The sequence below is a fragment of the Sphaerodactylus townsendi genome, linkage group LG08, assembly GCF_021028975.2.
Source record: "Sphaerodactylus townsendi isolate TG3544 linkage group LG08, MPM_Stown_v2.3, whole genome shotgun sequence".
NCBI lineage: Eukaryota > Metazoa > Chordata > Lepidosauria > Squamata > Sphaerodactylidae > Sphaerodactylus > Sphaerodactylus townsendi.
Genome location: NC_059432.1, coordinates 74503361 through 74520266, shown reverse-complemented (window position 1 = coordinate 74520266; position 16906 = coordinate 74503361). Strand labels below are relative to the sequence as shown.

The 16906-nt window shown below is 40.4% G+C and overlaps 1 protein-coding gene across 3 annotated transcripts in view; it reads right to left on the bottom strand.

Annotated features, from left to right (window-relative positions):
* ST6GAL1 (ST6 beta-galactoside alpha-2,6-sialyltransferase 1) overlaps nt 1–16906 on the bottom strand; it is a 74338-nt gene that overhangs the window by 19967 nt on the left and 37465 nt on the right. For 2 of the 3 annotated variants that reach the window (XR_007245244.1, XM_048505375.1), the window contains exons 2-3: nt 6091–6209; nt 73–745 (exon numbers count right to left, since the gene is read on the bottom strand). Coding sequence is in view for 2 of the 3 variants with exons in the window: in XM_048505375.1 (XP_048361332.1) it covers nt 73–694 (622 nt within the window). In the remaining variant the exon portion in view is untranslated. Of the gene's footprint in view, nt 1–72; nt 746–6090; nt 6210–16628; nt 16747–16906 lie in introns of all 3 variants that reach the window. The other variant, XM_048505376.1, reaches the window with a different exon arrangement.

Here is a 16906-nt window from a genome sequence, read left to right as displayed (position 1 = left end):
GTGAAACTGAAAGAAGTCAAAGGTGTGAATAATATTCTGCTGTTTCCACTGTCACAGAACAATGATACAAACCTATTGCTGTTCCCAAACGGGAAGACTTCATGGATCCTGCTGAGGACACAACTGCACATTGGCCCAGCTGGCCAAGTTCCATGCTGATGTTTTTCCTTGGCAAATAGGTTTCCCATTCTGATGTATTGAAAGGAGCATCTGAGGCCTGTATCATCTGAAAATCCAATCGTTCCCGGAGCTGGCACAACACTTTCTCAGGGCTGAGTTTAGCAGCATTTTTTAATCCAGTGTACTTCACGTGATATTTGTTCATAGCCAGGTAGTTGTCCCTCACCTTTTGAAGTCTAGGGGTGAGATTTTTCGATGAGCTGTTCTTGTTCCACACTTTTATGGAGCCTTCTGGCTTTTGGGAGTTTGCTACTAAGTTACTTCTTGTTTGTGGTACAGAAGTATTTTCTTTAATTTTGATTGTGCTAGAATCATTGACAGCTTTATGAGGGACATTTCGTTGTTTTGGAATGCCCCATTTCCACAGTGCTATGTATAATTGCTCAACTGGGCTTTCTACTTTTAAAGAAACATAATAACCTTTTCGTGTTTCCTTCCACAGACAAATAGACAGAACTACAAGAAATGCAAGGAGGACATACATCCATTTTTTAATCAAGTTAACATGAACCATAATGTATGCTACATCAAGTTGGGAAGATCAACATCAGGCTGGAAGTTGGACCTAAAAAACAAACATACAAGAAATACAATAAAATTTGGGAGGGAAAGGAAGGATTCAAAATTAAGTTGATCTGTTCAGAAGCGGTAAAAATGAAGTCAGACATCTGAGGTTATGATTTCCAAGCATCCTGACCATTTCCAAACATAAAACATTCTTAAATATTTGAATGGATGCTGGCAAAAATGTAGCCAGTCTTCAGCTAAGCACAAGGATGTTCACCTGCGTCCACCCATGTGGATAAGGATTGTCTCAACTGGGAATGATCATTTAATGTGTAGTGTTAGCCATTACATCATTCTGGCACCTGGTGAAGAAATTTCACTGCAATATAGGCCTTCACTGTAAGTTGCCATGGCTGGGTAAAGACACCTTGCACAGGTGCTTCCAAGATGCAAACAATACACGCTTCAACAGTTACATAGTGGGAGATTTGTGAACCTTAAATATTACACTAGACATATTTTTAATTGTTGTTTGCCACTTTGGGGCCCTAACTGGGTGAAAAGATGGGATAAATATTCTTTGAATAAATATATAAGTAATACATAAAAATATGAAGAGAGATATGATAGTTACTTGCATATATGTTGCTGTACTTTCTGGTCAGGTATAAAATTACCCAGTCACATGCTCTTTTTCCACCTCCAAAAACATCACATTAATCAATAAGGATATAAAAGCAGGCACCAACAGAAATAATTTCCCTGCTGTGCTTGTTAATTTTTGAAATTCTGATATTCTGGCTTGCTGACAATATCTGAGGTAACATCATGAAACAAAACAGAACTAATGTTTCCTGGTCTAGTTGCTTCTAATGCTTGCCTTAGATCATAATTGCCATTTTAAAAATGACATGGTTTATGAGAAGCTGTGGGAAAAAATGATTTCATAAAACACTAAGAGTCTGAAGGTAACTTCAGCGGAACTTCAGTGAGATCATAGGAAATGGCAGAAATCTGCAGAAGGAACAGACAGTGCTCATAACAGATTTATTAAGCAGCTGGCATTACATAGCAATCCTGCTTTGAAGACTGGCTTTAAACCTCTTTTGATTCTTCAGAAGACAATACAGAAAATCAGGAACTGAGCACAACTTATACAAACAATTCCCTGAACACTGCCCTTGTATGAATATCACATGCCCATCTCACAGGAAAAGATGCATTACTTAACCACACAGTCCAAAATCTTACTGTGGTCTATGTTGTTGTGGCACTACAGCATTGCTGGGGCAGTAATGTTTCCATATTCTTGCTCTGAATGCAGCTGCAGTCACCCTATCTCTTTCCCCTTGTAGACCTCCAGAAATTGAGGAGTGTATAACATCTATACTTTTTGAGCAGCTAAATGCATGCAGGGAAGAAATGGCATAGGATCAGGGTGTTTTTAAATCATTATTTCACGGGCAGTGCATTCAGCTACAATTGACATCAAGATTTAATCAAGCCACATTTATTTGTCATCCAAACTGACATTACTGAAATCATGACTCATAACAATTTCTGCAAAACAAACGTTCAAGAAGAACTTGATTATTTGATGTCCTCGTTGCCTGGCTGATGTCCACAGTGAAATGAAGTGTCTGTACTTGTGTCTGCAGTTTAAAAGTAAAAGCACCACAGCAGAAACAGGACGTGTGTATTCAAAGTACGCTAAAAAAAACAGCAACCTGAAGTATATTAATCATTGCTGTTGTCCCTTTTGATACAAGTTGAAGCCTTCTGGTCTTTTATTTAACTTACGGTAATTTTATTTGTATTACAGCAGTGATTACTCACTCAGAGGTCTGGGAACCTCATGTGGCTCTCTAATATGCTATCAGAGGCTCTTCTGTTCCCCATGTTCCAGGAAAGTAGGTAAAACCAGGGCGTATGGTTTGCAGTGTTCTCACTTTGAAAAAGCTGCTGAAACAGGGGCTGGAAGATTGGAAAGATCTAATCTAGGGTACATCCTCTAGTACAATGCTCCACCCTTTTCAGCCTTCTGCGTCTCACCACAGCACTCAGACAGCTGCAGGGTCAGCTGCAAGCTGGACAAAGAGGAGGGTTAAATCACCACCATGGTGTCAATAAAAAGACAGCAGGGTCTTAGGGAGTTTGCTCCCCTTTATCCACAGCCAGCCTGCTCTTGTCCAGGAGCTTTGGCAATCTCACTTTTTCACCTACGTGGCTGTGCCTCATGCAAGGAAAGAGTGAGAAGGCAGAAAGAGAAGCTCTTCTCTTGTCATGTACAGAAGGGCGAGTTAAGATTCAGAAATGGTGGAGACAGCTTTCCATGCTCAGAAGTAATCCAGTAATAAAAAAGTTATACCTATCTATTTAGCATTAATAGTTTACAGCTTATATTGTGTGTGTTTGGTGGGGTGGCACACAGTAGCCACGTGGCTCTTTTGGTTGGTGGTAAATACAAATGTGGCTCTCTGCAAGGCATGGAGTGAGTACCATTGGCTTGGGGTTATCTTCAGAAATGGCAGCTATTTAGCTTGTGCAATTTCCAACCTGTTCAGTGTTCAGAAGATTAAAGGCTGGTTTTGATTGCCTTGGATCTACTCCTAGTCTTCTGAGCTACTATGGATGTCCTAGCTCTCCAGGATGTTTATTTATCATATAACCCATATAGCATTCCTTTCAGCTTCCTACCCAGCAACTTCTGAGGCATTCTACATTTAGTCTGTCAGTGTCATATTAGTGCATGAATCATAATGGGAAATGTTTTGTTAAATGCTGTAATTAGATCAGTCTAGTCTATAGATGCAGCATAATCAGCCACAGGCCCAGTGGACAAAAGCATCACCGCTTCCTCTACTTCCCATCTGACTGCATGGTTGCTAAGAAGCCACATAAACTCCTGTTATTCATTTGGTAACGTTACAGGATTGACAGAGCACTCTGAGGCTATGCAAAAGTAATATCATTTTAATTCAATAATCTGAGAGAAGGAAAGGGAATTAGCTGATTAAATAGACATAGGAAAAATCAAAAGGGCATGAACGGGGAACAAAAGAAAATCCCCTTTAAAACCTTCTTAATCACTTGCATAAATGAATGGTACCTGTATGCAAATTAAATTCTGGAGTGGGCAACGAAAGACTTGACAGGAAATGTTTAAATGAAAGTATAGCAGGGATCTGAGACACTTCTGAATTGGAGGGCTTCTTACTTGAGAGTGTGAAGTACTCGAGATTGTTGCGCAAATGGGTCTAGATGTGTCAGTCGTATCCTTGCTAGCATGGAACAAACATTTTGAGTACTTCAGCTCTTAGGATCTCTAAGCCTGTGCATACCAACGTCCAGATTCAGATCAACACTTCTACAAACGGGAGGAAAAGGACTCTTAAACGAAATGGCTGTTTCCTTTTATAAATGGAGGCCAAATTCCTTTATGCAATATTGTAGAGCGAAAATAAAATTATAGAAGGGAAAACATCAAGTAGATACAACACAAAACCTTCCCCGTGCAACACTGCACACCTACTTGGGAATAAAGCTAAAGGGTGAAAAATCTGACATATGAGCCTGCTCTTTGGAGAGAATGGGGTGGGGGAGAAGCAGATAAGCGAGAAGCAAGGGGTCAACTGAGGGTAACAGGATGAGTCCCAAACAAGTACAACAAGTGGGACTACTGGGTGACTCTTTATACCCTCTTACGGAGAGTAAAGACCTGGGTAGGCCAGGTTAGCCTGATCTCATCAGATCTCAGCAGCAAAACAGGGTCAACCCCGGCAAATATTTGGATGGGAGACCTCCAAGAACTACCGGAGCCCTGACAAGGAGGTAGGCAATTGCAAATTACCTCTGAACATCTCTTGCCTTGAAAACCTCATCAGGGGTTGCCATAAGTCAGATATAACTTAACTGGAGAGCAAGAGAGAGAGAGGATGGGGCATTGGCATGTGGGAATAATGAAAAACCTATTTCTCAGATGAGCCAGTTTGAAATCTTTTGTCTCGCTTGTGGAGCGGAGTTCTCTTCTTTTGCATGGAGTGTCTAAAGTGTTCCCTTGGGGAGATTTAGAAGTTGGATATGATGGGGTACTTATCATGATTGGGGAAGGATAGGAATCTTCCTGTATGGTGGTTGAGATAAGGAAACTCCTGGAAATGGTCCATTGCTTATTGTTTTGGAGATCTGAATCCCTCTTAGGGTGGGTATTTACACAACTGATTTGCATAACTGATAGAGGAACTACCCTGCATTCCTTTCTGCCTTAGCATAACTCACTTTGATATGTTTAATTCAGGTTCCTTCGATCAATTCTAAATCCAAGGGGGAAAAGCATTGCAAGAATGGATGTCCCCAGAGGATGAGGGACTTGGTGGCATTAAAATGTATGTCAAACCTTCCTCATTTTCTCAGGTAGTCAAGGCAAATGATACCTGTTCACAGGACGGAAAAAGATTAGGAATCCCTCTCCCAACCCACCCCTATACACACAAGGGCCCTTTCCCCTGGTCATACATATCTGGCTTTGAATCACAGTGAAGAGCAACATAACCATAAGAATTTTCTTTTGCAATCTTGCATGTACTCTCTGATGCTAAGAGAACACAGCGGCAGAGAAAAGATGTTCTAGCTTTGTGTATGTCAGAAGAACATTCTAAGGAGAAATGGAGCTCTGGACACAATAAAATGACAAGGGAGATCAAACAACCACTTAACATTTACCTCTGAAAGTTTAAATAATGTTAACGGGCACCAATGCAAGTAGCAATATAACTATGAGGACCAGTGTACACATTCAGATAGTCTATGCTAGTGTCTGGGATTGTACTATCACAAATGCAGAACTGCATGTTTCTTGCGGATTACTTTAAAAAAAAACCACCCACATTTAGGAAAGCATTCAAGACTAGACTCCCAGACATTTTTATATGTGGACAAAGATTTTAAGGAACTGTTCTTTAACACGAAAGAGCAGTCAGGCAGAATTTTCCCACTGTGTGAAATACTGTGTGAAATACTGCATCCTCTGATTTATGTACATTTATAATTTGCTCTTTAAATACTTAATGGCATTCCATTTCTCTTTGGTATCACACCACCTTGATGTAAACCACCAGCTATTAAAAAGACAACTGAACAAGTGCTGACTTAGGTGAAAAACTACTTGTTTTTCTATGGAATTAAACTAACTGAAACTAACTTGAGAAATTATGTGGAGCTAAACTGCATGTTTAATAAAATAAATGGAATCACAAACAGGTTCCTAACACTGTACCATCTATCTGATTAGAGTGTTAAAGGAATGATTACTAGCAACAATTCCCTTAACTCAAAACAGTAAAATCTTATTGGAACTGCTGTGCCGTGCAAAGTGCATCATTAATCTGATCACATATCTGCTACCTGCTGTTGGTGAATAATGGTGTTACCAGTGCTGCTCAGTACGTTTCTCCCTCTCTCTTTCAGTTTGGGAAATCCAGCCGCTCAAAGCAATAAGAGATGCAACAAAGGCTGAAGGCTACCTGAAAAAAAGAAGAAAACAATGTATTTAGAAAGCCCCAACAGCATTGGGTGAATCTGATTTTAGTTTAAGTGTACAATTATACTGAAAACTGTCAGAAGATTTGGGTATCTATGACTGGCAATCTAGTTAAAAACTAAGATACAAATGTTAATAACTGCAATGGAGTGTGCAGCCCAAGCCACCACTGGTAAAGGCGGTCTAGGGGTTGAATGAACAGGGAACCCCTGAGGCTCTTCAGGAGATCCTGTCAGGCTTATTTCCATTCCCACCTCTGAGGGAATATTGTTAACACTGTGTTTTCCCTCCAAATCTGATTGCTCTTATTGGGCTGGATTGGGCACTCTTAAATGACTTCTGAGGCTTATTGACAAGGTAGTTAAGCTTTTCTCTCTGCTTTTCCCCTATCTGCTCAGGAACACACACCCTATGGCCCTTACAGACAGCTGAAGCAACAGCCAGCCAATCAGGTGGAACTCAGGGTTAACTCCATACATTCCTTTTCTGTCAGAACCGCACTTTGAAATTTACCCCTTTTTAAGCAGTCCATCACAAAAACAATGCTTTTTCTATTATGTTTTCCATTATTTATCCTATTATTTCTCTCCTGCTGGCCTTTCAGAGTCAGTAAGAGTCAGGGGGCTTGTGCAAGGAGCCTACCAAACCTAGGCTCACACTTTCTCTTTAACAAGAGCTACTTCTGAATAATGAAAACCCCCCACCCCTCATATTACCAAGATCTTATGTTCTTATCTGTTTTATTCAAGAAACAATCCATGGACTAGGAGCAGTGCCAGAAATGAAGCCATCAGATAAGCAACACAGAGAAAAATCCTATAAAATATTTCCCCCCCTAAAAACTCTCACATAGATCCTTTCAGGACCTTTTCCTATGTTTTCTTGGGGATACATAAAGTACTCTGCAGCAGCAGGCAGCCTGCTGTAAACCGAAGAAAAGCATTTACGACAAAGAAAAACTGTGAAGTATCCAAAGTTACACCATTATTGAAATATATTTTAGCAACATCTGCTATAGGATTGAGTCAACCTGCACACTTACCTGCCCAAATGTTTGTTTGACCATCTGAATTAATTCTAAGGGATTCTGAGACTAACACATTGTCAACCATAACTGTTTTCTATTTTATCTTTGAACAGATAACATCTTAACACCTTTTTCTTTTTCAACTCCCTAGACTTCACTGTTTTCTTCTCTTCACCATGTGCTAGAATTTCAAATGTACACTCATCTACCTTTCAACTGTCAACTGCTGCTTCTTCTCCTCAAGATTCCATTACATACAAGGCTACAAATTTCATAAATCATATGGAATTTTCTTTGTACAGGTTCTTGTTTATGAAACAGAGGGTTACAATTCCAGCTAGCAGAACTTAGTACCCATCCCAAGCATGCCCACTAAAAAATTCTAATGCATATTCTGGAGGCCAAGACATTTAGTTGCGCTGTCATTTGAATTTACAACATATGGTATCTCAAAAGTACAATGGATAAACAATCACTAGCAATCAGTTCTGTTGGTCAGAAAAGGTTCACCCTTTTACTGATTTACGGCAGTGCTAGACAATTAATGTTCACAAGATTGAAAGTGTGTTTTCATTACTGCCAGTTCTACTGGGAAAATGCTCAAGTATTAATGAGAACAAATGTTTGCACAATGACACAACTATTGGATTTGGGGGCAGTACACTCGGTACAAATTTACCCCTGATAAACTGTGCAAAATCAAGACAAATAATGTATATCCTGCTTATGTATTTGTAAAATAGGCAGATTTTGGGAAGAACACACATTCCTTTGTAGGCAGGTTAAAATGGTATTTGCAAAGTAAAAGTACTCAGACCGTTCAAATACTTCTGGCAACAATGCAAAGTTCAAAAAACGGCTGCACTAATAATATGTTTATTAGTGACATAACACATGATGATTTTTAAGCATAGCAAGTCATTGCCATAAATCACAGGATATCAGCTGTTTGGCACTGCATGGTCACCATTTCTCTAAGACTTTGCTCAAAGGGCAGGTTCAGTACCATCCACCAGGTGTGCCAAGTCAGCTGAACACAAAACGGACTTTTTTTTTCCAGTAAAGATCAAATGGCCTCTTTAAGAAATGAAGGAACCGATGCTTCTATAAAGTACACATCGGTTATATTTGATATCCATTAATGTAGCCCTCCACTTGCAAATTTAATGAATTATGAAAGACAGGGGGCCCAATTAGCATAAGGTAGGCCATAGTAATTTACACATTCTGTCCAAATATCAGGTTGTATCAACTATAGAAATATAACAAAGGCCTTGGGAAAATCCCGAGTTTTGTAAATAATGTGATGTCCAAGACAGATTTGGATATGGACAATTTTGTATGCAAAATGTTTACCAAACATTTTGGTGAATGTCTGAAGTATTTGTTATTTCTTCCTCAGAGCCGTTTAAAGAGGAACTGACAGTCGTAATTCCTTTCAGGGCCAAGCTGAATGGTACAGTATCCACAGATCTCACATATGGATGTAAACACCATTTTAAAGCTGACCTTGGCTGTTTAAAAATGCCATGAGGGTCCAATCAGCATTGTAGGACCAGGCAATCATGTCACCCCCTCCCCCAATCTCCTTTCAAGGGGTGAAACAGCTCTTCAGTGTTTCAGCACTTAAAAATATACACGTGGGAGGGTGGATTGCTTTGTCCCACTGAGCTGTGCACACAATCAAGATTGCACCCTAACTGCATTTTTAAATGGGTGAGGTCAGCTTGAAATGGTGCCAGTGTCCACCAGTTGGACCTATGGATGCCATAATGCCTAGTTTGACCCTCATCCTGGCTTCACCCAGATCATGGCACAGAAACAGCTTGGTTGTCCTGACTGATGATCTGCATAGGTTGTATAGGAAAGGATGCACTCCATCTGTCATTCTACTGGACCTCTCAGCAGCTTTCTAGAAGATCAACCATACTATCAAAAGTCAATGAGAATATGGTATCCTTGTGAACCATGTGGCAAAGATGAGCCTGATTGGTGGTGAGCTAGATTGGTTTTTGCCCTTTCTGAGAAATAGGTATCACAAGGTAGAGCTGAAAGACTTCTGCTCAGCTCTTTAGCCATTTGCCTACCATGTTCTGAAAGGTTCCATCTTCTATTCCATTTTGTTTGTAACATCTACATGCTAGAACAGACCATCTAGTTGTAACCCAGTCCATTTTAGTATTTGTGTTTTGTTTGGATCTTAGGGCCCAGGAAATAAGAGCTTAATGAGCATGTGCAGTTGGTAAGCTTGCTTACATATTACCAACTGAAAGATCCCACCCTCCTCAGTTGATCTTGTCTACAACAGGAGAAGGAAGGTCCACAGCTCAATTGAGGGAATTGCTTTTTTTTTTTACAGGTATGTGGTGGGCCCAATAAGAGATAAAAGTATATTAGAATTTCCCCAATGTAACAGAAGGGGTGTATTAGTTTGTTAATTATGTTATGCTCCTCAGTTGATCTGTCCTGCAACAGCAGAAGGAAGGCCCACAGCTTAACTGAAGGAATTTCTTATTTTTTACAGGCCCAAGTTGAAGAAAGACCTGCAGCAGTTATACCCTATGCAGAAAACAGATGGGATAAAGAATTATTAATTGTTAATTGTTTGGACTTTCTTGCTTTTCTACATTATTGTTTGGACTTTCTTGCTTTTTTTCTGCATTATTAATTGTTTGGACTTTCTTGCTTTTCTTTATTTACTGGGCATTGTTAGTAGTTGTAACTGCTTTGAGTGCTTTTCTTAAAAGGCACTGAAGATTTTATATGGTTCAGTTGTGCTATACATATATATTTTCACTGTTATTTATCTCTAAATGATAGAAAGTTGTTGTATTTAAATTAAAGGTTTGTTAATTTGTTGAAGCAATTTCATATTTGTTTGACAAGCCACAGGGTGCTGTCATTATATTAATGTTTAAATTTTCCTAGGTTTCCAATGGAGATTGATGTGGCCAAGGATAAGTAGGTTACACAGGCATTTGGGGCAAATTGTCAGCAGTATGCAATGTATCAGTTCATGTTCTCAGGTCAGTTGAGGAAACCTCGTTGCAAGAAACCTATTGAAGAAATACATTTGGTGGACACCTGCATGAAGACTTTCTCAGCAGCTACCCCTCTTTGAAGCTCACTTCCCCTAACACTTTCTTCTTCACATTTTTAATTCTAAAAGACCCTTTTAAATCTAAATTTTGTTCCTGATGTTTATAATTTTTTAACAATTGCTATCTACTTTTAACTATTGGTGTGGATTTTAACATCATGAGCTGCTTTGAGTATTTACTGTTATGTAGAAAGGTGGGACAAATAAATAATTATATTTTACACCGGAACACTATGGTAACACATTAGGAGAAAGTGTGGCAATTACTAGCCACAAGCCCTCAATATGCACAAATAAGGAACCTGCACAAATAAGGAACCAGCATGGTATGTAATTAAAGTGTTGGACTTGAATCTGAGAAATCCGGGTTCAAATTCCTACTATGCCATGGAAGTTTGCTTGGTGACAATGGGCCAGTCACACACTCTCAGCATAAGCTACTTCATAGGAGGAGAGGAGAATGATGTAAGCCACTGAGTCCTCATTTGGGAGGAAGAATCCCACTTGTGCCATGAAGAAGAAGAAGAGTTTGGATTTATACTCCACCTTTCCCTACTATAAGGAGACTCAAGGTGGCTTACAAGCCACCTTCCTCTTCCTACAACAGACAACTTGTGAGGCAGGTGGGGCTGAGAGAGTTCTGAAGAACTGTGACTAACCCAGGGTCACCCAGTAGGAGTGCAGAAAGACATCTGGTTCACCAGATAAGCCTCCGCCACTCAAATGGAAGAGTGGAGAATCAAACTCAGTTCTTCAGATTAGAATCCACCTGCTCTTAACCACTACACCACACTGTCTCTCATGGAAGCTGGCTAGGTGATCTTAAGCCAGACATGGTCGTTCAGCCCAACCTACCTTACCCTGTTGTTATGTGGATAAAAGGGAGGAGAGGAGAATGATGTAAGTTGCATTGGGTCCGCACTGGGAAGAAAGGTGGGGTAAAGTGAAGTAAAACAAGCAAACAAACAAAAAGTAATATATTAGCAAGGTTTATTAAAACTTTATAGGATGCTTTATTGACAGAAGACCAAATTATATTACTGGTGTTAGAGTCAGCAACTGAAAAGATCAGTCCCACTAATATGTTCTATATGTGGCTACTTCTAAACACCCAACAAGTGATCATGTGGTCCACACCATTATTGTATGGTGAAGATGAATGTGTGAATTGACTCCAAAGACACCCATGAGTTATTTGCTATGCATATTTGCCTATATAAGTATATAGCACTGGATGAAATGCAACTTACTCCCAAACAATTATATGTATGAATGAAGCCATGCAGTGATTCTATGCTCTTGGAAGTAAGCTCTACAAAAATCATTCATTCTTATTCCTAGGAAATCAAATAGAACTGCAGACATTCTAGGAGTACAGAAAGCAGGATCCTGTTGACTAAATTAATTTGCTATTTTGTCAAACTTCCCCTTTCTGGGAGAGTTCATCGTGTGATAACATTCTGGGCAACTTTGCCAGCATTTTACAAATGTGGAACTGACAATGCCAGTTTCTAGATTCTGTTGTGCAAGAACCCCCCCCCCCCCAAAAAAAAAACCACATAAAAAACCCAAACATCTGTAAAACACACCAGTTAAGTCAGCATCTCTGATACTATATATAACTGAAACTTGACCAGTGAGGGAGAACCAAGGAGATTTTTAGTGTAAGCAGTTAAATTTAAAATACAGGCTTGTTCTGCTATGTGTCAGTCTGACAACAGTTTGTCTATTTTGCTCTTTGAAGAAGAAAATGTTCCAAGATCTTTGCATAATTGAAAAAAGAGGGAAAATAACAGGTGCCAGTCGAGAGGTGACAAAATGTCACAGCTGAAAGAAAGGCAGCTGATAAGAAAACATGAGCTGCAAGAAGTGAAAAACAGCCACATGCCTAGAAAAGCAAGAGAAAGATATGAAAACCCACAGTAGCTCCAATATCATTCGCCTGCTGTGTCAGCACTCACTTATCACTTTCAGAAGTCCGACATCCACAACTGCACTGTTTTAGGCAGGCAAAATGCCCATAAAGGATTTCAGACACAATTCACTGGATCTAACTGAACACATAGGGCATTTTTGCAAAAACCAGTTTTGTGTTGATTATCTCTGTTTCAGTGTCTCTTGCACCAAGTGTCTCTTGTCCCTGATAGCTCTGCTGAAACTCTGCCAACAGCTGCCATATACAAGGTCACTCTCTGGCCCAGGTTAGCCATCCGTGGAAACAGGCACTAATCAATATGTAGCAATAATGTAATAATTATTACACAGGTGACTGTACCTTCCCCAGTGCAGACCATCAAGAGACAATAGGAAGGAGGGCAGAAAAAATATTTACAGTTAAAACACCAAGCTTCTCTGAAGACAGCTCTCTAAACACAGTGGCCTGAAAGCAAGTGTGCAACCACAGCAAGTAACCAAATCCAGGCAGGGAAGGAAAGAGACCCATTCCCCTCACAAATATCGGTCAGTTCAAGCCTCTCTGTGAAAACAATGTTCCCATAACCTCGCCATCACACTCGATGTGACACAGATACATCATTGTCCAAATGGGGAGAGGAAGAATTTTTAGACAGGAGACAGCCATACGCATAATCAAAAGGCTAAGCCACAACATGCTTTCTGGAAATAGTTCCAGAAACTGCCTGGCAGCTCAGTGGAAAAACAGCAAAGCAAAGAAACAAGAGGCCAGAGACCTCCTGCTCTACTTGCCAAAGGGCACGTATTGCAACTGCACTGGGGGATTGCACTGGTTTGAATCATCAGTGTTGGTGTATTTCTTGGCTTCACCAGCAAAGAGGTCTTCCTCAGGACTGAACCTATCTCTTCAGAACAAGCATATGTAACCCAATTTAATTCCAAGAGGGGTACTATTCTCAACTGAAAACTAAAATAGTTCACTTTTTAACAGTGTGATCCCACCTTGTGACATTAAACACAAAAATTACAGTAAACAGTTTTCCAATTTGTTCTTTCTTTGTTCCTTTCTTTTTTTCATAAGAAATAACATACAGAACACTAAATCAAATATAGAAAACAATAATTAACATATTACAATGGTTCAGGCCTGTTGTGCTCAAACAGACTAGCAGAATCTCCATTGCTTTCTGGTTTTTGTCTAGCTGGGTCCCTTAGAGATGGACAGGCTTGCAGTTTTGGCTCTGCTGAGCTATCTATTCTTCTCTTCAAAGGTTCCAATATAGTCCTGGAATATCAATATATAGTTCACAACAAACTTGGAGTCCTTCTCAGGTGAACAACCTACAGCTTCAGGCTTTCCAACAAATCTGGGAGAATTCATATAATACCCATTGTCACGTTCATAACAGAAAACCAAAATACAAAATATCAGCCGACCAATGTAAACACAATGCCCCCTTTCAGCAATCAAATACAGTATTCTCACACCTGGAATATCAATATATAGTTCACAACAAACTTGGAATCCAGCTCAAGTGATCCACCTCCAGCTTCAGAATCGCCAACCAATCTGGGAGAATTGCGCATTTAGATCCTGCTTAATCTCATCAACCATGTCTGGCATAATCCATGTCTGGCATAATCCATGTCTGGCATAATCCAATTTTACTACGGAAAAGGAAACCAATCAGTAAAAGCCGTATTAAAAATTTTCCAAGCAAAGTTGTTGCCTAAAATCCTCTACGGCATCCCAATTTGGATAAGCGATTTCCAACGTGATGTTGAACAAATCCAAGCATATTTTCTGAGAAGGATTTTTGGGAGTCCCGAATAAGGTAATACCTATCCAACTTTATGTCTACAGTTGGCCTCTGGTATCAATGAAACAGAAGCTTGGATTGCCACCATAAAAGTATTGGCTCAAAATACATTTTAGATCACTTGCAGGTGATATAAACTCAAACTTTTTTAAAGAGAATTTTTCAATTCTACTGGTTCAAAGTCGTGAGAATTAAAAATCAGAACCATAGGATTTGATTTGGACAATGTTAGGACTGATAGTAGACTGCATATTTTCAATCGGATCAGCGAAAGACTGAGGGATCTGGAACATCATTGTTTCTATCCAACAAAGGCTGACTGTATGCTCTCCCACGGCTCCCTCGGAATACAACCAAGTTACAGAACAAGAGTGAAATGTCTCTCATCTCTGTGTTATCCATCCCAGCCAGCGTCGTGCATTCATGCTATGCGCCTCAATATTTTCCCATCGGCGGAAACCTCAGGGAGATACCTCCAGATCCCTAAACATCCAGAGACTATGGGTTAGGATGTGGATCTATAGAAACCATAACCCATATTCTTCTGGAATGCTGTCTTCACAGTAACCTGCGCATGATTTTAATTCACCCTCTGCTGCTTCCAAGACTTGAGCACTCCAAGTTCCAGGCCACTCGCTTTCTGCTAAGTGACTGTAATCCATCGATCACCTTGGCAGTGGCTAAATTCTTGGAAAGCATTTTAAATACCCATATTTAAATGTTTTAAAAGTTTTCTCTTTTAAATGTTTTAAAAGTTTTCTCTTTTCTCTTTTAAATGGAAATAATTTGTATGCCATTAAAGGTTAAAATGAAATGAAAATGAAATGAATTGCGCATTTTCTTCCTTATATGGGAATATCCCAACTCTTTAGCTCCCCTAGTGGACTCTGCATTACACATTGGTCCCTTCTGCACAGAACAAAAAAGATGTCTGTGGGATGTCTTGAAAAGAGGCCCCTGCCTCTTTTCATTCCACAAACCCAAAATAAGACATCCGGGGGGGGGGGGGGGGTGGCTTAAAAATAGGCAGCTTCTGGGTGCCTTTCCAGAAAGCGAAGGCATCAAAGAAGAAAAGAGGCTGTTTCCCGCCTGACCATTTTGCTCTTTGGTCAGTTTCTTCCTCAATTTGCACCCAACATTTTGTGTGCAACTGAAGGGATTCCCCCTGTTGCCATTTGCTGAACATTGCCCCAGGACATTTGCTCTGCAGTCACCAATCCTGGGTGCCTTTTCAGTCAAAAAGTACACAGTTGTACACAGCGGGTTCAGCTAATTCTGACAATACATATTTTTCTATTTTTTTTATTTTTGAGGTGCTATCTTCGTAGCTATGCAGTCACACCTAAGATAATCTTTACTGCTCAGAAGATGAGACTGCTGCCTATTAAAAAGCATTGGGTTGACCTGCCCTCTGCGGACTGGGCTGTGGAGGCAGGTCAACCTAATGCTTTTCAGCGGGAGGCAGTCCCATCTTCTGAGTGGCCAATATTCTTGTATTTGTATCTGCGTAACAACAAAACTAGCACCTCAATAAAAAAAATAGGACAATTATATATTGCTGGAATAAACAGGACCAGCTGAGTACAACTATGTACTATTTGGGCAGAAAAGGCACCCAGGATTGTAGCCTGCAGAGCAAACATCCTAGGGCAACCTTCAGCAAATGGAGGCAGGAAGAATCCCTTCAGAAGCACACAAAATGTTGGGTGCAAGCTGAGAGTGAAACTGACCAGAGAGCAAAATGATCGGAAAGGAAACACAAGATTCCTCCTGAGCTCTGCATTCCACACAGCCAGGCAGGAGACATCTTACAGGTCAAAAAAGGAAAGGTGCATTTCGAAGCATTTTTAAAAACAGATACCTTGTGCAGAAATAAGACATGGCTTTTTTTTTTTTTTTGCATCCTCAGGATGTCTTATTTTAGCTGTGTGAAATGGACCATAGTTAGGAGCAGGTTTGCTTAGTGAAATTATTTAAGCCATAAAATAAATACTGAATTCATAAAAGCTGTTCTTCATAGAGAATTAGTTACAGGGGGGAAAAAACTGCAAATAGACATCCCTTTGGAATTACTGCAACAAGCCACAGCTGTCAACATCTCCAACAGGATTCCCAGCCTCCAGGTGGTACCTGGGGATCTCCTATCACTATAATTGATCAGACAACCAAAATCAGTTCCTCTGCAGAAAATGGCATTTTACACTGCTGAGGTCCCTCTCCTCCCCAAACCCCGTCTTCCTCAGGTTCCAGCCCACAAAACCTCCAGGTATTTCCCAGCCCAGAGAGGGCAGCCCTAATCTCCAATAGCACAGAAGTACGCTCATTGATGCAAGAACTCAAACTTGATTACACAAGACTGTCTACTTCTGCAAACGCTGTAACCCAACAGATTGGCGTGACATTTATGAACCCACATTCTAAACCACAATCCTAATCACAACCAGGCTGTCTTGGGTGGGAACTGTTTCCTCAGCAACAATTTATTATGGTTGCAGCATTGGAAAAGTAGCTCCTTGAGGAACATACATGGGTCCAGCTTACCTTGAGCCCCAGTTTCTGTCCAGCAGTGGGAGGAAGGGCAGCTGATTCCAGCTGGCTGCATGGTCCCCGCATGGCAGGACTGTTAGGGGCGGTGGCTGGTCAGGAAGTGTTTTCGTGCCTGGCTGGAAGAGGCAGTACTTTAGCATCCCTGGACTTAAAAAGGGGAAGCCCTCCCAGCCTCCTGCCTGTTTACACGACACTCTTCAGAAGTTGCCCACCCCCCTCTGCCTTAATTGCTGTTATTGGTGTGCAGATTTTTGGGTGTTTTTTTTTAAGTA